This window comes from Oryctolagus cuniculus, chromosome 12 (genome assembly GCF_964237555.1).
Source record: "Oryctolagus cuniculus chromosome 12, mOryCun1.1, whole genome shotgun sequence".
NCBI lineage: Eukaryota > Metazoa > Chordata > Mammalia > Lagomorpha > Leporidae > Oryctolagus > Oryctolagus cuniculus.
This window is the reverse complement of record NC_091443.1, coordinates 110,823,973-110,845,474: the sequence shown is the minus strand read 5'-3', so window position 1 is coordinate 110,845,474 and position 21,502 is coordinate 110,823,973. Positions and strand designations below refer to the sequence as shown.

Sequence of the window (21,502 nt, the reverse complement as noted above, 5' to 3'; positions counted from 1 at the left end):
AACCACAACAGCACATCACAAGTGTAAGATACTGCCACTTCATTCCAGCTCGACGCTGGGATTAAACAAGCCCCAGATCTAGTTCATCACTGTGCAACAATCATGCAGCCAAACACAATGATCTGCTACTCCGTTCATTCTGGAACATTCTTCACAGGAGCAACCTCAACCACAGTGAAGAACTAAAATTCTTTCTGGCCTTTTTACTCGTTATTCCCCTATATTGAGCCGTTATCTGTTTTTAACACAGATATTACTAGAAGCCATTATGTGACAATCATGGCTGACTTAAGTCTCTGACAACACGCAGTGTCCTCTAGTAGACGTGGTCTGAACTGTCATGGCCAGCGATGCCCTGGAGTCATCCTGGAATCTCCCCCTCCAATAAATGCTCAGATAAACACTAACCCCGGCCCTTCCAGCTTCCCTGTTTGCTTCTACTCTTGGGGCCCCCAAATCTATACTGGCAATTTTTTGCCCCACTGTAGTTTCCACAGGTGGCAGGGTGGGATGCATCAAACTACGAGGGCCTTCAAGGCAGGGGCTGGCAAAGCTCCCAGAGAGCAAGCTTGCCAAGTTTTCTGCTGCTCTCCAGATCAGCAGGTCACAAGTGTGGCTGCTTACCTCCAACACCTGGGCAGCTTTTCTCACACACACCGGCAAACAACCCCATCCTGGGACCCGTGGGCTCAACTTCATGGAGATGGAGCCTAAGATTTCAATTAGCTAGAAGCTCGCCAGCTGACTCTACCGTAAAGCCAAAATTAACAACCAGAGCCCCAGCCTTCCTGGCCCTGCACAGCAATCAAGCCTAACCCACTCCAAGCTCAGACGGAAGAGCTCACGGTCTCTAACACAGTCCTAGTGCCCTTAGCTTTCTAGATCAGGGGTTCTCAGTTAGAGGACTTCCACTTGACAGCAAAAGCAGGGAACAGCTGAGGTTCCAAGCAACTGAGACTCGCTTTAAAACACTACACTGGCTCCCCCTCCACCCAAACAAGGGGGGGCAGATTAAATTAAACAGGGCAAAATGTTGCTACCAAAGGAGTGGCGTGACATGTAAATGAGGGTTTCCTCACAATCCTAATGTTTGTAATTGGGACAAACTCACAATAAAAAGTTAAAAAAACAAACAAACCAACCAACCAGAAGCTACTTTTGCAGGGGCTCTTTCTAGAACGTATTACCGGGGGATCACCAGTGGCTCCACGCCTTAAACACACCTCGCACGCTCTGCCGGATCTCTGGCCTGCCCCTGCCCCTTCCCGGGTGGGAACACTCTCCCGCAGCTCGGCCACACCCCGCGCACCTCTCCCGCAGCTCGGCCACACCACGCGCACCCACACTAGCTCCTCCTCCCACCCGCCTCGACTGCTCCCACGGGGGGCCGCCGCATTCCCACTCACGGTTCACCTTCCGGCACAACGGAAGCTCCGTGGTGGCAGGACTCTGACACTTTGCACGGTCTCTAGTCTCAGCCCCTTGGCTGGACACCACAGCTTCCACACCAGCGCCTACATGCTGTCACACAGACACAACCAGGCCAGGCTGGTCTGTCAACGCAGACTTCATTCACCTGCGAGAGCAGCTGAGAAACAGCACGTGCAGACCTCGGGGTCGGGCTTGTGAGACAAACACGCGGGTGCTGACCCGGTCGGCCGACCCCGGAGGAGTGAAGAGGGAGGCACGAATGTCCGCCGCGTGGCTTGGGGCCAGCTAGGCCGGGAGTTCCAGCAATGTCAAGGTCTCTGACTCCGCAGAGGTCAACAGACACTTAGCATCTGTCCAAGGGCTGTTGTTGCTTGGTCCCTGCTGCCATCACAAGGAGAGAAAAGCGAGTTCAGAGGGAGGTTTTCCCGTCCGGGAACAGACAGTTGAGATCACCCGTTGTTTCAAATGTCCTGGGGAAAGGGGCCTGCCTTCCCTACTCCCAGCGCGCTTTCCTGACGGGGGTGGGGACCTCCTCTCCGCCAAGGGCCATCGGGATACTTACAACGTCATGCACTGGTCATGCAAAATTATCTAAGTTAGCCTGCTATAGATTTACTGAACGTCCAGTGCCTTGGCAGGGCCACACCACATGATCTCCTGAGCCATACACACGGCCCGGCTGCACATCCCCGCGCTGGCCAGCACTGGGGAAAGGCGGGCAAATTCAGAGAATCACAGACATTTTAAAGAAAAAGCCAAGGGAGGGCTGGCCGGAAGCTCTCACGTTGTGTATGCTAGACTGGGCCTAGGGAGGTTGGAACCGAGGGGCACCTGGGTGGCCCTGGCTCCGTCACCTCCCCGGGACGGGGTTCTAACTTTGGAGGGAGCTGTCAGTGATCTAAGCAGCAAAGACCTAGGTGGTTGCTCCCGATGAGGCAAAGAGGGTACGCTTTTGAGAAGCGGGGCCGGAGCGCCCAGAGCCGCTGGCATGAGGCTCAGCGTCTCGCGGGACGCCTGATGAGTTTCCCCCGGGAGGGGGATTAAAAAAAAAAAAAGAATGCAAATAAGCCTCGAGTCCGGATCGCAAAGGTCTCGCCCTCGGCCCACGGCCGCTCCTCGCTGTGACACCTGCCGTGCGAAGCAGCCCGCGAGCTCCACGTTAAACTGAGGGCGGACTCCCAGCCGCGCGGTCCTGGGCCAAGGACGCGGCCCCCGGCCCCCGGCCCCGAGCTCGGAGTCGCGGAGGCAAAGGGCGGGCCCGAGGCCCCGGAGGGAGCAGCCACGGCTCCCCCCGGGACTCCTCCGGAGACCCCGCTGACTCCTGCACCTGCCGCCCGGGGAAGCGGCGGCGCCTATCCGCGGGCCAGCCTGACAGGGCCCCTCGCGCCACCCGCCCGCCCGCCCGGGCCAAGCCCTCCCTGGAAGCGCCTCGGCCCAGGCAGCGCGGCCCCGCACCCTTCCCGCGGCCCGGCCGCCCCGCCCCGCCCCGTCCCCGCGGCGGCCGCCCCGCAGGCCTGCGTCGCGAGTACTCACGGCGACCCCGGGCCGCGCGCGGCCGCCGCCGAGGGGTCGAGCGGCCCGGGACGCCCCGCGGGGGCGGAGCGGCAGGCCGAGGGGCGGGGGCCGGGCGGGCGGGCGAGGGCGCGCACCCCACGCCTGGCGCTCCGTCACGGGCGCGCTGCGCCACTCTGCGCACGCGCGCGCGGCCGCCCCGTGGCCACGTGGGCGGCTCCGGACCAATCCCCGTGCGGCCTGTGCCCGGGCGCGCCTCTGCCTGCGACCCCAGCCCTGGCGCGCCTGCGCGGTGGTGGTTGGTTGGGAGGGGCGCGGAGCTTGGGGTGACGCCTGCGCCGTGGGTCGAGAAAGAAGAGGGGCTCTGGGCTGGGGGTGGGCCGCGGGGAGGCACTCGGAGAGAGAGTATGAGCACTTGGCGCCCCGTGTGGCGGGGAGGAGTGAGCAGGGATGGCGACGCGTCCGCGGAATCCTACCCAGGGTCTGCGGACCCCAGGGGCCTCGGATTTTCGGAGTCAGACACTTCGGGGCCTTCTCCCCCCGCCCCCCGCCCCGCCACGCCCTTTGAATTGTATTATTTATTCGAAGAGAGAAACAGATCTCCTGTCCGCTGGTTCACTCTCCAAACCCTTACTGGCTGGAGCTGGGCCACGCCAGCGCCAGAGCCAGGAGCTCCGGGCATCCCACGTGGATGGCGGGGACCCAGGCACTGGAGCCGCCACCTGCTGCCCCGCGTGCACGCGGGCCACGTCGGAAGCCGGACCCGGGCTCTTCCGGGTCTTGTAATCCTGGCACTCGTCTGATTTGCTCCTGTAGTTGCTGCCTGTATGGGGACAGCACCTTGGTCTTCAGGCCAGACAGTCGGTTCAGAGCTTGCTCATTTTTTTCAGCCTTAAATGAACACTTTGCGAATCCTAACTTTCTCCTTTTGGGAGACAATGGTCCCTATCTCACGGGGCTGGTGGGTGCGGATAAAATGACATCTTTCTTTTCCTTTGCAAACTCTGAGGAACAAAAGCAGGCTGAGTGAGCCTGTGACTGACCCAAGTGTCTGTTTGAACAGATGCCTGCTTGTGAGTTCCAGGAACTGGCCTTGAGTCACCTGCCCCCCCCCGCCAGCCTGCCCGAGATTTGAAGGTATTGGGACAGATAAGCACGGGCTCTGGGCTTCTGCTCTCTAGGCTCTGCTGATAATAAAACCCTGGGTACTTTGCCTCTTTCAAATCCCAGCCAAAATCATGTTTTGTGGCTTCTCAGCGGTTCAGACTGTCCCTGCTATGTCTACCTGTTGGTAACGTAAGCCATCCAGCAAGCTTCCCAGGGAACTCTGTGGTCAGGCCCAAGCTGCCCTCAGCACCTGGCTCAGCAGCCCGGCTTCCTTTAAAAGTCCCAAATTGTCCTCACCGGGCAGGGCTTAGTCCTTGAGACTCGAGTTTGTTGTCCTTATCTGTGATAGACTAAACTTCCTCTTTCCTTTATCTTCAAACTTTGAGTTATGACTAAGCACTGGCGGCAGGGACCAAGCTTTCAGTAACTGCAGTAGCAGCTTGAACCCTGTGAAATTGTCATTTTTGTAGGATATACATAAATAGCTGCACTTTCATACGCTGCAAACTGATATGCACAAAGTAACCACCAAAGCCCCTGGCAGTGGGAAGCACAGGCAGTCCAGATGTTTGGAACTGGCAGCGGTACAGAAGTGCCACGCACCGAGTAGGAACCATACTTTGAATTTGGATCTTTCCCTGGCTAGTGTCACGCAGCTCCCGGTCGGCCACACGGCCGCGAAGGCTGACAACCAGCCATCTACAGTGCACTGTGTTGATAAGCAGGGTGTTCGGTACCGTGTTTGGAGGCACAGTATTTTCCGCTTACGATGGGCCGTTGGGACAGAACCTCGCTGTGAGTGGAGGGGCATCTGTGTGCTATGTGGAAGCTGTAACGTACTCGCTGTGGTTATTAACCCGAGACGCGGCCAGAGCTGGTTCACCGTCCCAGCCTTCCGCTTCCCACGTGGCCCTGCTGGCCGTCAGCACTGACGGAAGCCTTCTCTTAGAGCGGCTCTCCTCCCGCCTCCTTTTTTTCAGCCGGGCATGGCCCCCACAAGGAAGAAGCTGCCTCTGAGTGACACAAGCGCATGTCACGTCTGTCCCTCCTGGGCTGGCTTGTTGAGTGTGTGTTCACATTTGCACTCCGGCAGCCTCTTGCTTCTGACTCCTTCCTGCTTAGGAGCCCGGATCTGTTCCCCTTGCTGCATGGCCAGGGCCAGGAGGCAGCCTGAGCGTGGGTCTGTTAAACCCACCACCTACAAGAACCGAAAAAGTGGGGCTGCAGGCTGTCCCAGGGTGCGGGAGTTCAGAGGAGCTGGGCTGCTCCCTAAAATGGCTCGCCCCCCGGGGCCCATCACAGCCCTGGATAAGCAGAGGGAGTGCATCCCAGAGAATGAAGGCTGGACTCCACTGTTCCCTAACTTTCCAGGATTCCTCCTCCTCCCGGCCACTCCCACTGCCTGCACGTCACCTGCCTCGTGGGCCCTCATGTCTTCCTGGCCTCCCTGTTTTTCCTGCCCAGCCCAGATCCTCAGGTCAGTCAGCTTAATCCCGCTTTGATTAACATGTGTTCCCTTGCTCTTTAAAGATGACGCTCCTGGGGGCTGGCTCTGCGGCATAGCAAGTCAAGCTGCCACTTGCAGTGCCAGCATCCCATGTGGGTGCCAGAGTGGGTGATTCCTTGATCCTGGTTTAGGATGGGAGTTGATGGCCGGTGCCGCGGCTCACTAGGCTAATCCTCTGCCTTGTGGCGCCGGCACACCAGGTTCTAGTCCCGGCCGGGGCGCCGGATTCTGTCCCGGTTGCCCCTCTTCCAGGACAGCTCTCTGCTGTGGCCAGGGAGTGCAGTGGAGGATGGCCCAAGTCCTTGGGCCCTGCACCCCATGGGAGACCAGGATAAGTACCTGGCTCCTGCCATCGGATCAGCGGCCATTGGAGGGTGAACCAACGGCAAAGGAAGACCTTTCTCTCTATCTCTCTCTCTCTCTTTCACTGTCCACTCTGCCTGTCAAAAAAAAAAAAAAAAAAAAAAAAGGATGGGAGTGGAGAGGGTGACTTAGCTGGAATGGTCCAGAAGTATGAATTTTTTTGAAAGATTTATTTTATTTATTGAAAGCTAGAGTTACAGAGAGAGAGAGAGAGAGAGAGCGTCCATCTGCTGGTTCACTCCCCAAAAGGCGGCAATGCCTGGGCTGGTCCAGGCTTAAGCCAGGAGTCCAAAACTCCACCTGGGTCTCCCATGTGGGTGCAGGGGCCCAAGCACTTGGGTCATCCTCTGCTGCTTTCCCAGGTGCATTAGCCGAGAGCTAGATCGGAAGTGGAGCAAACCGGTACCCATACGCAATGCTGGCATCACAGGCGGTGGCCTTACCCGCTGCACCACAGCGCTGGCCCCCTTCATGGCATGTTTAACAGACTCCTTCTTCCTCATTTGTATTCACTACTTGAATATAGCATCGGCACAGGGCACACACACTTCTAGTGTCTCTTCCAGTGGCCTCACCAGTGCCTATCTGGGGTTGCTCCCGGTGTTACAAGTACCCAGAGCCCACCTTCCACGATAAATGGCAGCAGGCTGGGTCTTTGCTTCCTCCGCTCGCTGGCAGGTAAGACAGTCCCCAGAAATGTCGATTGCAGAATAAGTGATTCAGAGAAATCCTTGCAGACCATGGAGCATTCATCCTGTGGCGCTGGGCGCAGCAGGGCCAGCTTCATCCTGCGCCTAGGGCTCTCACTGTGTGTGTGCTGTGGGTACGGGAGTGAGTAGTGGTGGGCACTGGTGAGTACTGGGGTGGGCACTGGTGTGGCCCTGACCAGTAGGATCACCTCAGGTGTGGCTTTGGGACGCTCAGGGCATCACTCTCTTGCCCTCAGTGCTCCGTGATGCTAAGAGGAGGTGAGATGGAAGGTGCCGGCTCCCCTCTCCCCGCCACCTGGAGGAGTGCGTGTGATACATGAGGACAGAGCAAGGCAGAGCCTGAGAAACAGAGGGAGAGATGCTGACGGCCATTGTGTGAGGCCCTGAAGTGCATCCCCCCGGGCTCAGTGTCACTGCGCCCCTCTCAGTGCCCTGCCCGCTCCACTGGCTTGTGTGGAGCCCTTCCCTCCCCCTGCACGTGCCCCAGGCTTGCTGCAGAACTGGAGCGGAGGGAGCACCCAGCAGGCCCCAGAATGTGGAGCTGGTGGAACTGCAGGAAATGGGGGCCGCAGGGACCTGATTAACCTTGGCCAGGAAGGTGAAATTCCTGTCCCATGGCAGCTGGCAAAAGGATCGCCTGTTTTTTCCCAAGTCAGCCATGCGCCCATCAAAGCTGGAGCTCTCAGGGCGCCCTGGAGAACCCCTCTGGCTTCTTGGTAAGGCCTGCAGGTCCGCCTCCCTCTGCTGGCAGAATCAGAGCCAGACCCAGCCTTGTCCAGAGCTGCCTTCGCCAGCAGCCCGGGCTGCCGTGGGTCAGGGAGTCCTGCATCTTGTGGATGATGAAAACCCAATCAGAGGTGGCATTTGGCCCACCAGTTAGGAGGCCCACGGCCCACGTCACAGTATCTGAGTCCAATGCCTGGTCCCTGCTGCTGACTCCAGCTTCTTGCTAATGCAGGTTCTAGGAGGCAATGGGTGATGGCTCAACCTGCTAAGCCACAATGCCAGCCCCTAAATCTTCAATGTGCCGGAAGAAGGAGGTACCCATTGTGTCTTTTTTTTTTTTTTTTTAAGATTTGTTTATTTATTTGAAACTCAGAGTCTCAGCTGCTCTGCTTCGGATCCAGCTCCCTGCTACTGAGCCTGGGAAAGCAGTGGAAGATGGCCCAAGTGCTTGGGCCCCTGCACCCACGTGGGAGACCCAGATGGAGTTCCAGACTCCTGGCTTCAGCCTGGACCAGTCCTGGCCATTACAGTCACCGGGGGAGTAAATCAGTGGATGGAAGATCCCCCCACACACCTCTGTTGGAGCAGCCCCTCTACTCCCATGCCTGTGGTGGCAATGCCCTAGAGCAGGTCGTGGGAGCTGACTGTCCCATCAACCATGCAGGGCAAGGACCCAGCTAAGGGCTGAGGGGTGCACCTTGGCCAACAGAAAACCACAGATAGAGGGGAACACGTGGGTGGGCTCCCTCCCACACTTCCTCCATGGACTGCTCCAAGATGTGGCATCTCCTTGTGAACACCAGGCGCTTACAAGCAGGCAATGGAGCTCCTGGGAAGCAGTGTCTGACCCAGGGAGGCATCGTCTTTGCTGCCTCCGCCGCCTCTCCCTCTGGCTCCTGGGTTCTCCCTCCAGCAAGGAGCCAGCATCTTACCCCATGCTCACAGAAGGCTGCCTTCAGGAGTGCCGGGCTTCAGGCTCAGCCCCTGTCCTGACACTGATTCCCAAAGGGTAGAAAAGGGGTTTAGGGACAGATAACTATTTTTTTCCTCATTCCAATGCACAGAATTCAACCCAGACTACTGCTTCCCAGTGCCTGGTCCAAGGTCACTGGGCTTGGCCATTTATGGACCCCTCCCCACCTGCGTCTTCTGCTGAGCACCTGAGACCTCGCTCAGCAGCCTGTTTGCTTTCTGGATGTCTGGGCTTTCGGGCAGCTGGCACGTGGGAGGGCAGAGCCTGCAAGTTCAAAGTCCCCCACAGAGATGGCCAAAGGCTTCCGCCAGCCCAGGCTGCTGCAGGGTGGCAGCTGCTGCACTAGCTGTGTCCAAAGCCGGGACTAGGGAGAGAAAGAGTGGCCCTCTGCTTGTGCCTGGCCACCTCTTTGCAGAGCGCTGTTGGCAGGTTGCAGCCTGGAAGGTCAGCTGCATGGTCAGCCTTGGCTGTGAGCTCCCAGAGCCTTCCTGGGTTTTTCCCCCAAAGAGCACAGAGCTATGTAACTATGTAGCACAGAGCTATGTAACCGTGCACATCTTCTGGCAGTGGGGAGGCCAGAGGCCAGGGCCAGCCCCCCAGTCCCTACTGAGCAGGGCTCTGGTGACAGAGATGTGTGTCAGGCAGGTGCGGCCACACCAGCGGATGCCCAGAGACTACAACCAGAGCAGGGGAGGGTGGAGGGGCATCTGCTCTGCACACCCACAGCCTGTCTTGTTTTCGCAGGGTCTCCCGTGTTCTGCTCCACTGAGGTAGGGGGTGTCGCTCCCCCTCTTCGTGGAGGAGCAACACAGGACCCTGCGCTGTTCTTTCATCTGCTCGGCCCTCCCCGGGTTTGCTGCTGGTTCTTCCCGGGTTGGCTACTATCCCTTCCACCTCCGTGGAAGGGCGGTTCCCCCTGGCCGCTTTCCCCACTTCCGCAGGGGAGCGGCACACCGCCGGCCGGCTCTTCTCGGGGGCTGCACAGGTGTTCCTTCAGCTAGATGTTCCCCTTAGATGTTCCTGGTGCATGCCGTCTCTCTCCTCCTTTATAGTCCTCCTCCGCCAATCCTAACTCGGCTGCCCACACGCCGAGTACGCTGCTCTCCTCCAATCAGGAGCAAGTCCTACAGTTTATTAGCTGAACTGGAGGCAGCTGTGTGGAAGCTGTTTACTTCTCTCCCAGCGCCATATTGTGGGAGAGCAGATGCATAGAATAAGTCTTAATTCCAGTAACTCAGTCCAGTCCGGGCTGCTCCCCACAGGGGGCAGGGCCAGGGTTGCTTCCCAGACCAGAAGTCATGAGGACCCTCTTTTCTCTCTACATCCAGGAAACCCAGGTTGTATCCAAGGAGAGAAATTCTTTCCAGGGGCCCTGATGGAGGCCGAAGAGTCTGACCACAGAAAGATCTCTCCCTTTCTGTCACTCTTTCAAATAAATCTTTTTTTAAAAAAAGGATTTATTTATTTAATTTAAAAGTCACAGTAACAGAGGGAGAGGCAGAGAGAGAGAAAGAGGTCTTCCATTTGCTGGTTTATTCCCCAAATGGTTCTAAGGGCCCAGGTTGGGCCAAGAGCTCCATCTGGGTCTCCTACGTGAGTGCAGGAGCCCAAGCACTTGGGCCATCTTCCACTGCTTTCCCAGGCACATTCGCAGGGGGCTGGATTGGAAGTGGAGCAGCCAGGACTCGAACTGGTGCCCACATAGAATGCTGGTAGCTGGCGTTGGCTTTATCAGCTATGCACAGCACCAGCCCCAGTACATCTTTTTTTACAGGGTGCAGTAGAGAGGACGCGTACTGGCAACCTGCACCATCTATCTCCTCCTCTGGGAGCCTGTTTCTCTTCCCGCCACAGCCCTGCTGGAGTTGTCATTGTGGAGGCCCATCCTCAAGGTGTGCCTGTGTCCAGAGTTCATCAATGTCCTCTAGGATTCTGGAGCTAGAATTAGTGAGGCCAACACAGAGAAGGAAGCAGAGCCAAGAGATGGAGACATCGCCATTTGAACCCCCAGATCCAGCCATGCCTGAAGGCACATCCATCCTTGATTTGTTGGCGATGTAAACCAAGTTTCCCATTGACTTACACTTGTTTAAGCTGGGTTCCTGGCACTTGCCAACAGGAAAACCTCATACTAACACATGAACACACAGACACACAAACACCACTTGGGCGGAGCTCATCACACATTTCTCAGGTCTCCTGTGATCTCGCTATGGGTCGGCAAATGTGTTGTCTAGGGGATGTGCCCTGAGGTTCCCATACAGACTCTGTCTCATTTCCTTTCATTTATGACCACCCTTTAAAAATGGAAAAACCATTCCTGGTCTGTAGGTCACACACAGGCCAGCTTCGGTCCCCAGGCCACAGTTTGCCAGTCCCAAGGGAGACCATGCCAACCCGCCCCACGGTTCTGGGGTCTCACGGGCTGCTGGTCCTTAGCCCACACCCTGAAGGACAGAGCGATACAGTTTAAGTGTAACCCTGCTGGTTGCACGTCTTGCGTGACTCAGCCATGAGTTGGGGGTAGAGGCAGGAATGGACAGTTTCATGGCACACCGCAGGCACGGAGTAAGTGGTCAGGATCACTTCTTGGCGCTAAAAGCAAGTTTTCAACAGCGGAACGCCCAGATGTCCCGCCTCCTCCTCAGAGGCCCGTCTGCTCTTCACTGTCCCTCAGGAAGCCTTCCTCTGACCGCCCCCCACAAGGGGTCTGCACCAGGGCCCACTGTGCATGCTGGCACACACCTGTGTCCCACCCCCACACCCACTGCACACCGGCCAGCCTTTCTCCTCAAAAGGGATCTGGGCCCCAGCCCCTGGAGCTGGGGGTCTTGGGGCCTCCGGCTGAGTGTCTGTTTATAGCCCTGGATCCGTGTCCGGGGGACAGCCTCTGGGCCAGCACTGGTTCTGCTCTCGGTTGGAAACTCTGTGTTGTACCTTGAGCCTTACCTGGCTGCGGCATTGCTGGATCTGTTAGTTTTCATTCCCATTCCAGCCAAAAATGAGCCGAAGACAGAACGAGTGGGAACAGGTTTTCTTAGCAACTGTCGCGAGGGAGAGCCCTCGAAGCCCACCCCAGCCCCTACCGTGTGACCCGAGGCCTGATCTGGGCTGCCGCCACACTCGGGGGCAGGGGAAGTGTGTGCAAGGCCCTGCAGGCCCAGGCGAAGCTCACCAAGGCAAGGTGAGCCACGGCGTTCGGAGCCATCCTCGGCCCAACCATCTCACAGAAGCAGGCAGCAAGCACCTCCACTGACCAGCTTTATATGGCACCCACTGTATACAACGGACAGACAAAGACGACAGACAGCACACACCACTGCGAAGCTGAACACGGCCCACCGTCTGGAAGCGCCCTGGAGCAGCACAAGTGAGACACTCTTGCATAGGAAAGGTGTACTTTGTTAGAGGAACGAAGCAGGATTTTGGCGAACATCTGCGTCCCTCCCGGCTCCGGGGAAAGAGGATCCTGTCCTGCAGCTTCTCCTTTGGGAATCTCCCCTTCTCAGGGGCACCCCCATGGCCGTGGCTGCGGCCTGAACCCACTTTAACAGGTGGGCAAACTCTGCGACAGAAGGTGGCCTGGGACCAGGGGACACTGGGGCTGACTCACAGGGGAGGGGCAACAGGAGGTATCTGGGCTCAGCCAAAGGAAGGGCCTCTTGTCCATGTGCACTGGGGGTGGGGCCCAGACTCCCCCTCCTCGCCTGGGCCAGCAGCGGCTGCGCAGGACAGGCCGCCAGGAGGGCAAGGCAGTTTGCTGCTGCTGCTGCTGCGTCTGCTGCCTCTCATGGTGCCTCCTGGGTTCTCTTCCAAGGCGGCCTCTGAGTTTGGAGGCTGGGAGCGGGGGTGGGAGGTAATGGGGGGCTAGGGGGAGGGTTGCTGCTTCCCAAACTCTCTCCTGCTGCGCATCTGAGCCTAGAGCCCCAGGGGCTAGCTTATATTTAAAGGGAGGGATGCCACACGGAGCACCCTTCCCAGCCTCCCTCTGCCTGGGCCGGCTCAGGGGGCTTCACCCTGTCTCCTAGGGATACTTAAAGGCAGCTTTTATGAGACGCTATAGTGTCTTTCTTGTTTCTCTTGTGTGTGTTTTTTTTAATATATATATAATTTTTTTCTTAGAAAAAAAAAAGCAATAGTCCTTTGGTCCCTAAACTCTAAGGAATGATATGGTTTTGAGAGAATTAAGTCTGGGCTTCCCTCGCAGAGAAGCCCTCGGCACCCCCACGGCCTCTGCTGGCTCCCAGTCAGTCCGCTGCCGGCCCGGTGCCGGGACAGCCTGGCCGCTACACCCTGCGCACAGCAACCCACGGTCGGAAACGGGCCTGGGCGGGGCCCCAGCCGCAGTCGATCCGCTTCTGCCCGCAGCTGCTCGTCCGGGAAGGGCGGCTCCCGCATTGGCGTGCGTTTCCTTCCTTTCCTCTCACTCTTCCGTTTCTGTCTTTGGGTATTAATTGGTAAGGACAGCAGGAGGGAAGAAAAGCGAAAATCACCCTGGAGGGGAAGGCACACCCTGGAGGCGGCTGGACCTCTCTCCCCAAGTAGAAGCAAGGCCAAGGCAATGGCCCTGTCCCGTGAAGCCAGACCCTGGGTCCTGGGCGGAACACCCCGGCGTGGGCAGCTCCAAGCAGGCAGGGCCGTGGGGACCTGACGTCGCAATGGCCTCCTTGGACCCACAGCCCTGCCAGAAGCCTCAAGCTTGTCATCCCTGCCCGGCCCCTGCGGCCAGTGCTCATCCGGCTTCCCCAGCGCACCTGCTTCTCTCCCCCACATCCGCGTGCACCACCCTCATCTCAGCCCCTGTGTCCATTCCCCCTTTGCTTAAACTGCTCCATGGTTCTCGGCCACTCTTGGGATGAAGTCCAGACTTGGCCTCTCAGACCCTTCCAACCACCCGTGGTCCCCCCTCTGTCCTCGCCCTTCTCAGAAGAGCCAAAAGGGCCACCCAGCCAGGAGGGCCTCGCCACCCCGTCCCGGCTGGCCGCGCTGGGCCGTACCTCTCTGGGCGGGGCGGCGAGGTCAGTAAGGCCGGCTGGCGTCCTTGGGCCTCTTCAGCTGCACCTTGAGCCTCTTCATGCCGATCTGGAAGCCGTTCATGGCCTGGATGGCGGTCTGGGCACTGGCCGGGTTGTCGAAACTCACGAACCCTGGGGATGCCGGCAGAGGCCTGAGCCAGGAGCTCCACCTGGCAGGGCACCTTCTCAGACGAGCCCCTCTTCTCCCAGCCACTCAGGCCAGCTCCACTGAGCCCAAGAGCTTCCGTCATCTGTGCACAGTCACAGACACATCACAAATACACACATGGACCCACTCACACACACACAGACACTATTACACACAGACACAATCATACATACACGCTCACACAGATCCACTCACAGACACAACCACACGCAAATGCACACTTTACACAGACTCACTGACACACAGAGACCCCCCAACACACTCACAGACACAACCATACATACACACACACTCTTACATGGGCAGACGGGCCACGCTTCCTAAAGGCATGGTTCTGGAAGGAAGGAGCAGCCGGGGAGGGCCGGGCGTCAGCCAGGTGCTTGCCTGGCGCCAGCAGGCCGCCTCCCCCACAGCTCCCATCTGCTCCTCAGAACTGCAGCTGCCGGCGGAGGGGTCTCTGGTCCGCTGCCTGGCCCTGGCCAGGTGAACCTGCCCCCAGGGAGACTTGCTCTCGCGGAGCAAGGGAGCGCTCACCGAAACACTTGCTCTGGTTGGTGGCTCGGTCCACAAAGACTTTGGCAGAGACGACCGCTCCGAAGGGCAGGAAGGTCTGGATGAGCTCTGCGTCACCAAACTCCTGAGGCAGGTGATAGATGAAGAGGTTACAGCCTTCGGGGCCTGCAGGGACAGCCGCGGGCTGGTTCAGGGCCGACGCTGGGTCCAGCCCCAGCGGCCCTGCTCTCCAGCCCCGCCCCTCACCTTCTCTTTGCTGCTGGGGCAGGGCTGTAGGCTGCTGCAGGGCCGTGCTCACCGCGGCGCAGGACGACGGATAGGCTGCTGGGGACAGAGGCCACGCCCGCGCTAGGCCCCAGCTGCCCGGCCGGCCACCTCGGGCCAGGCCAGCCCCATCCGCCCTAACCCTCGCCCCGGGGGCGGGAAGGGAAAGGCTGCTCCTTGGAGCAGAGTCCGTCCCGCACAGCCCCCTCGCCACCCCGGCCACGCGCAGCGGAACCTGCGTAGTGGTGCATCCCGGCGTAGGCCTGCTGCACGGGGTCCGCGCCGGGGCTCGGGGCTGGAGAGAGAGCGCGCGAGGCCCCGGTGAGGCACAGGGGGTGCGGCCCCTTCCCGGCGAGGCGGGGCCCTGGTTCCCCCCACCCCTCGGCGGGGGCGCCCACCTGGGTAAGGGGAGAGTCCGTTACTGTAGAGCGCATCGGAGCCTGGCTGCCCGTTCGTCGCGGGGCTTAGGGGGCCGAATCCATTGACCCCAATGGGCGCTGGAAGACCAGCGAGCGGGCCAGGACCACCGCCCGGCGGCGAGCTGGCGGCTGGCGGCAGGAGGGGCCGGAGGGTCAGGCCACCGCCCTGGCCTCCTGCCCCGGCGGCGCGGCGCAGTCTCCACCAACCCGCCCCCGCCCCGCCCCGCCCTACCTGCAGCGGGCAGCAGCGGCGCGGCCACCAGGCTGAAGGCTGCCACGTGCTGCATCTGGGCCGCCACCGCGGCCACCGGGCCTAGGCCCGGGCCCTGGGCCGCCGCCAGCAGGGCCGCCTGGTGCTGCAGGATCTTTGGGAAAGAAGAAGGTTGGGCGTGGAGGGCCCAGAAGGGGGCCCCGGCCCCCGCCCCCAACCCGGCTGGCAGCACCCACCGCCGTGGTGTAGGCACCGCAGGCCCCGAGCGGCAGGGGTGCGGCGTGCAGGGCACCCAGCTGCCCGGCCATCTGCTGCATACGCCGCAGCGCGCGCTCGCGGTCCGTGTCCGCCAGCTTCACTACCAGGCTGGAAGAGGCACCCTGGGCAGGTGGGGAGGTGGCGGTGAGCGCGGGGCCCACTGCCCACCCCCCCAGCCCCACCCCCGCGGCCTGACCCTTGGCCCCGCCCTCACCGCCATGGCCTGACCCTTGGCCCCGCCCTCACCGCCATGGTCCGGCTGCCATGCAGGCCCTGGATGGCCGCCTGCGCTTCCCCTTGGCTCCCGAACTTCACGAAGGCACAGCCTGGGGAGCGGGACAGAGGGATCGCGGCTCAGGCCACAGGGGCCAGAGTCAAGCGGCCCAGCGTGACGGGGTCAGCACGGGTCACCTTTGCTGGTGCCGTCCGGGCTCCGCAGGACGGTGCACTCTTCGATGTGGCCGAAGGGCTGGAACAGGCGCCTGACGTCCTCCTCGCCCTGCTGCTTGCCCAGCATCCCCACGAACAGCTTTCGGTCCTCTGGGGGACAGAGCCAGGACTCAGGGCAGCCCCAAAGCCTGCCCAGCTGCCCCAGAGTAGCCAGAGGGGAGCTCTGGAAGGGGCCTGCCACCCGGTGGGGGGGTGCCCTCTGTTCTCAGGGTCTGCAGAAGCTGTTTCCCATGCTCTCAGGGCCATTAAGGGAGCAGGTGCTTAGAGCAGGACTTGGTGCTCAGCCTGGAGGCACCAGATAGACAGCACCCTCCCGGCTCAGGTGGAGTTTAAAAAAGAAAGTCCAGGATGAGCGTCACAGTGCTGGGCGCTAAGCTGCTGCCTGGGATGCCCACATCCCACACTGGGGTGCCCGATGCAGTCCCCCTGCTCTGCCTCCCGTCCAGCTTCCTGCTCACGTGCATCCAGGTGGAAGACAGCCCGAGGACTTGAGCCCCTCCGCCCCCATGGGAAACCTGGGTGGGGCTCCTGGCTCTGACTTCAGCCTGGCCCAGCCCCTGGCAGTTGGGGCCATTTGGACAGTGAACCAGTGGGTGGAAGATCTCTTTCTTGTGCACTGTCACTCCAGTAGATGAAAATAACCATCAACAAACAAACAAAAACCCAGAACAGTCCTCCCATCCTCCTGCCTCTCGCAGACATGGAACAGCCGGCTGGTGAGTGCCCCCTGCAGCAGCAAAGCCACCGCGGACGCCTCTCCCGAGGGCACAGGGAGTCAGGAAGCTAGGGCTCCGAGCCTCCAACAGTCAGCAGTTCCCCCACTCCACTGGCTGAGCCCCTGACTCCTCACCCCCAGCTCCTCTGCCCCTCCCCTCCCCAACGTCCCAGGGCGCCCTCTGGGCTCTGTTGCTTCCCCCATCCTCCTGCCTAAGGGTTCATGCCAGGGGGGAACAGGTTCTGCCTGCAGCCCTGCGTGGCCACCTGACAAGAGTGCTCAGGTCTACAGCAGGGAGCTGCAGCGAGGCCGGTGTCCCTGCAGACTGCACGAGAGCTGGGCTGGGAGCCGGGGCCACAGCCAGCCCAGCAAGGCGGCCTTAGGAGCGCCGCCCTGGAAGGGGGCTCGCCGCTCTCTGCACCAGGGTTCTCTCTGCATCCCGGCTGGGGCTTGACCTCCCAGGGGGTGCTGCTCCTTGGGGGAGGGGGTGGGCGGGACCCTGCTTCAGAGCACACCCATCCCCCATGCCTTGGACAGGCGACAGAGTTAGCAGTGGAGGGATTCCCCACAAGGCTGTGTGTGTGCCCACATCATCAGGCAGGGTGGGGTTCAGGCTGTGCCGCCCCGGGTGGGGGGGGTGGATCTGATCTGTCTGCATGCTAGGTCTGTGTGGGGGCAGAGCTGCAGTTCGAGGGAGCAGGTGGCAGGTGTTTCTGCCTCTGTCCGGAGAGCCCAGCAGCCCCAAGAAGGGGCCAGCCGGGTGTGGGATGAGCACAACCCTAGAGGTGGTGTTCTCCTGAGCCTCTCTCGGCCTTGCTGTGACACATGGCTGGCTTCCCAACCTTGTGAGCAAGTGGTGGCACATGCTGCTCTAACACAAGCCTTAGGATGCGGCTCCCATGCTGAGAGCAAAGCCCCCCCCCCCCCTAGAGAACAGCCCAGGGAAGCCCTGTGCCCTGGGATGCAGAGGGCAGCACGCCAGGCAGTGTGTGAGGAGGGCCCTGACATCACTTGTTTAGGAGAAAAAGGGAAGGCGCTTTCCTGACTTGACCAGCGAGCTGCTGCTGGCTTTGCCTTGACGCTGGAGGGTAGGCCTCATCCAGTCTGGAAGTTGGGCTCCAGCTGTGAGTCGCATACAGACTCATCAGTGTGCCCACAGGGACTGGAGAGGACCAGAGGGGACCTCACGGTGCCCCGAGTTACAGGGAAGCCCTGCAAGGTGTGATGGCGCCCAGCCCTGGCAGCCCCAAGCAGGAAGAGTGAGATGGCAGGCTAGGGCAGGTCGGCACGGATGGCGGTGTCTGTCCTCCACCTGCTCTTCCTCCCACGGCTCTTTTCTGCCGATGGAAGTCGGCTCAGGCTCATGCATGGCTCGTAGAATTCTCGGGCAGAAGGTCCTGAGTCAAGAATCTCTCAAAGCATGTCAAGGGCACTGGCCCCAGGGTTGTAGACTCCTGGGAGGCGGGGAATTTTGAAGATCAGATGAACGCCCATGATGGGCTGGCTCTGTGCTGCCTGTTTGCTGGCGATGGCCGTGAACCTGGCCTTGTTTTTGCCACTCTGCAGGGACCTTGTCGGTGTGTGATAGGAGGATGGGCCGGGTCACAGTGATGCTGGGTCTCAGGTGACCCAGATCCGGTGGAAGAAGTTTCCCAAGAAACCCGGTCAAAGAGAAGGACAAGCTGGGGCCCCGGGAGAGATCTGCAAATCCATCACCCTGAAGATTCTGTGAGACGGTGGTGGTCCACAGCGCAGACAATTCAGCCTCCTCTAGGGCAAACCCCACCAGGTTGGTAAGAAAAGGATGCCCACAGAGGCAAGTCAAAATGTCTGAAGAAGAACATCCCATTAGGGATGCTAACGGGACAGGTCCCTAGGAGACGGGGGCATCCACATGAGGGTCAGCCTTCCTGGGCCGGGAGGCACCGGCACGGCAGCATCCGTCCATGAGGAGCTGAGCGTCCACAGTGTTCACTGCGCGTCCCTGTGGCCAACTTTATTTGAAAGTCAGAGTTACACAGAGAGAGAGGGAAAGGCAGAGAGAGAGGTCTTCCATCCACTGGTTCACTCCCTAAATGTCCGCATCAGCCAGAGCTGTGCCGATCCGAAGCAGGAGCTTCTTCCGGGTCTCCCACGTGGGTGCAGGGGCCTGAGGACTTGGGCCATCTTCTACTGCTTTCCCAGGCCACAGCAGAGAGCCGGATCAGAAGAAGAGCAGCTGGGACTCAAACTGGCGCCCATATGGGATGCCAGCACTACAGGCGGTGGCTTTACCTGCTATGCCACATCGCCGGCCCCTCTGTCTCTCTTTCAAGTAAAATGAAAATAAATTTAAAATTTTCAAAAGTCAGTGCTCAAAAAACAAGACACCTTTCTGTAGACTAACAATGAGCAATCTGAAAGGAAAATTAAGTAAAAATTCTATTTACAATAGCACACTAAAGAATAAAAGCTTAACCAAAGAAGTGACAAACTTGCACACTGAAAGCTACAAAATGGTGTGGAAAGAAATTAAAAAAGACACAAATAAATGGAAAAAGACATCCTATGTCCTTACAATCAAAAGTGAGCTACAGGCCAGCGCCGCAGCTCACTAGGCTAATCCTCCACCTGTGGCGCCGGCACCCCGGGTTCTAGTCCTGGTTGGGGTGCCGGTTCTGTCCCGGTTGCCCCTCTTCCAGGCCAGCTCTCTGCTGTGGCCCGGGAGTGCAGTGGAGGATGGCCCAAGTGCTTGGGCCCTGCACCCCATGGGAGACCAGGAGGAAGCACCTGGCTCCTGGCTTGGGATTGGCGCAGCACGCTGGCTGCAGTGCACCGGCCGTGGCAGCCATTTGTTGGTGAACCAACAGAAAAACGAAGACCTTTCTCTCTATCTCTCTCTCTCACTGTCCACTCTGCCTGTCAAAAAAATAAAAATAAAATAAAAATAAAAGTGAGCTGCAGATTTACAGCAACTCTATCATCCCTATCGAAGTCTCGGTGATACTCTGCAGAGACAGAAAAGTCCACCCTAAAATGTACGTGGCATCTCAGTGGATCCTGACTGGACTCCTCCCCATTTTTTTTTTTTAAGAAAAAGAAGAAGAACTCTTTAGCTTCAAAACTTATAAAACAACAATAACCACAACTTGGAACTGGCACAACCTGGAAAGGCAGATGGATAGACCAACGACACAAAGGCGACACGGACGCCCTCCAACGTGGTCACTTTCTGGCAAGGGTGCTAAGACCATTCGACGGGGGAAAGGACAATGTCTTCAATAAACTGGGTGGGAAAACCTGGATTTCCACATGCAAAGGAATGAGGTTAGGCCCGCCTTTTACCCCCAAATCAACGGAAAATGGATGAGTTCTAAATGTAAGAGCTAATACCGCAGAGCTCTTAGCAGAAGAAAACGTTGGATTTGGCCCTGGTTTCTGGGATACGACGTGAGAAGTGCAGGTAGCAAAAGAATAGATGAAATTGGACCACATTAAACCGGAAAGCTTCTGTGCATCCAAGAACACTGTCAGTTATGGAGAGAGGGCGGATGGGAGCAGAGAGTGCATTTGCGCACAACCTGATAAGGGGCCCGTATCGGATGCTGTGAAGGACTCCTGCAACTCAACAAACAGCATCAACAAAAACTGACCGACACAGGGCAAAGGACCTGAACAGACGCTTCTTCAGGGAGGAAACACAGACAGGCAGTGAGCGAACGCAAAGATGCTCGGAGTTGCCAGTCACCAGGGAAACGCCAAGCAGAACCAGGAGGCGCCACCTCAGGCCCCCCGACAGGGCTGATGAGGCCGCGGAGCAACTGGAGCCCTGTGCGCACCGCTCAGGGGAGTGTGGATGGTGTGGCCACCACAGCAGACGGCACGGCGGTCCCTCAAAGCAGAGGCTGGGCACTTGGCGTAGTAGTTAAGATGCCACACCCCACGTCGGAGTGCCCGGCTTTGAGCCCCACCTCCACTTCTGATTCTAGCCATCTGTTAAGGCGCACCCTGGGAGGCAGCAGGTGATGGCTCAAGAAGTGGGGTCCCTGCCACTGGGAGACCGGATGGAGTGCCAGGGTCCCTATTGTAGCCTGGCCTAGCTCTGGCTGTGGTTGGCACTTGAAGAGTGAGCCAGAGGATGGACAATTTCTTTCTGTCCCTCTTTCTATATCTCTTCAGAATAAATACAAATAAATACACATTTTTTAAAATTAAGAATGGGGGCAGGCATTGTGGTACAGCAGGTGAAGTCCTTGCATGGGATACCCACATCCCATATCAGAGCACTGGTTTGAATCCTGCCTGCTCTGCTTTTAGTCCAGCTCCCTGCTGATACACATGGGGAGGCAGCAGAAGACGACACAAGTGCTTGCGCCTCTGCCACCCATGTGGGAGACCCAGTGGAGTTCCAGGCTCTGGGTTTCAGCTAGGTCCGAGACAGGCTGTTGTGGGCATTTGGGGAGTGAACCAGAAGGTAGAAGATTTCTCTCTCTCCCTCTCTTTCTTTTTTTTTCTTCTTTTTTAAAAGCAGACCTTTTTTTTTTTTTTAAAGATTTATTTATTTATTTGAAAGTCAGAGTTATACAGAGAGGAGGAGCAGAGAGAGAGAGAGAGAGAGAGAGAGAGAGAGGTATTTCATCTGATGGTTCTCTCCCTAAATGGCCACAACGGCCGGAGCTGTGCTGATCCGAAGCCAGGAGCCAGGAGCTTCTTCCAGGTCTCCAAGCAGGTGCAGGGGCCCAAGGACTTGAGCCATCTTCTACTGCTTTCCCGGGCCTTAGCAGAGAGCTGGATTGGAAGTGGAGCAGCTGGGACTCGAACCGGTGCTCCTATGGAATGCCGGCACTTCAGAAGAAGGCATTAACCTGCTGCGCCACAGCGCTGGCCTGCCTCTCTCTCTCTCTCTCTCTCTCTCTCTCTTTCTTGCTCTGCCTTTCAGGTAGATGAAAAATAAACATAAAAATTAATCTGGAATTACCAAATGATCCAGCAATAATGTTTCTGGGTATATAATGCAAAGCATTGAAAATGTGGGGGATGGGCCGGTGCCGCAGCTCACTAGGCTAATCCTCTGCCTGTGGCACCAGCACACCGGGTTCTAGTCCCAGTCGGGGCGCCGGATTCTGTCCCGGTTGCCCCTCTTCCAGGCCAGCTCTCTGCTGTGGCCAGGGAGTGCAGTG

At 58.7% G+C, this 21,502-nt stretch overlaps 2 protein-coding genes across 36 annotated transcripts in view; both read right to left on the bottom strand.

Annotated features, from left to right (window-relative positions):
* The window catches only part of PARP6 (poly(ADP-ribose) polymerase family member 6), a 29,801-nt gene extending 26,698 nt beyond the window's left edge, over positions 1-3,103 (bottom strand). For 4 of the 22 annotated variants that reach the window (XR_011381117.1, XM_051821775.2, XM_051821781.2 and 1 more), the window contains exons 1-2: positions 2,965-3,103; positions 1,577-1,812 (exon numbers count right to left, since the gene is read on the bottom strand). The gene's annotated coding sequence lies outside the window, so the exon portion shown is untranslated. Of the gene's footprint in view, positions 1-1,413; positions 2,490-2,964 lie in introns of those variants that run through there. The other 18 variants (XR_011381116.1, XM_051821776.2, XM_070054722.1 and 15 more) reach the window with 10 other exon arrangements.
* An 8,470-nt stretch (positions 3,104-11,573) lies between these two features.
* CELF6 (CUGBP Elav-like family member 6) overlaps positions 11,574-21,502 on the bottom strand; it is a 31,516-nt gene continuing 21,587 nt past the window's right edge. The window contains exons 4-13 of one of the 14 annotated variants that reach the window (XR_011381110.1): positions 15,590-15,718; positions 15,425-15,504; positions 15,157-15,300; positions 14,942-15,074; positions 14,689-14,838; positions 14,526-14,585; positions 14,273-14,350; positions 14,048-14,210; positions 13,327-13,476; positions 11,574-12,770 (exon numbers count right to left, since the gene is read on the bottom strand). Coding sequence is in view for 8 of the 14 variants with exons in the window: in XM_051821787.2 (XP_051677747.1) it covers positions 13,349-13,476; positions 14,048-14,350; positions 14,526-14,585; positions 14,689-14,838; positions 14,942-15,074; positions 15,157-15,300; positions 15,425-15,504; positions 15,590-15,718 (1,127 nt within the window). In the remaining 6 variants the exon portion in view is untranslated. Of the gene's footprint in view, positions 12,771-13,326; positions 13,477-14,047; positions 14,586-14,688; positions 14,839-14,941; positions 15,075-15,156; positions 15,301-15,424; positions 15,505-15,589; positions 15,719-21,502 lie in introns of those variants that run through there. The other 13 variants (XR_011381111.1, XR_011381112.1, XM_070054717.1 and 10 more) reach the window with 13 other exon arrangements.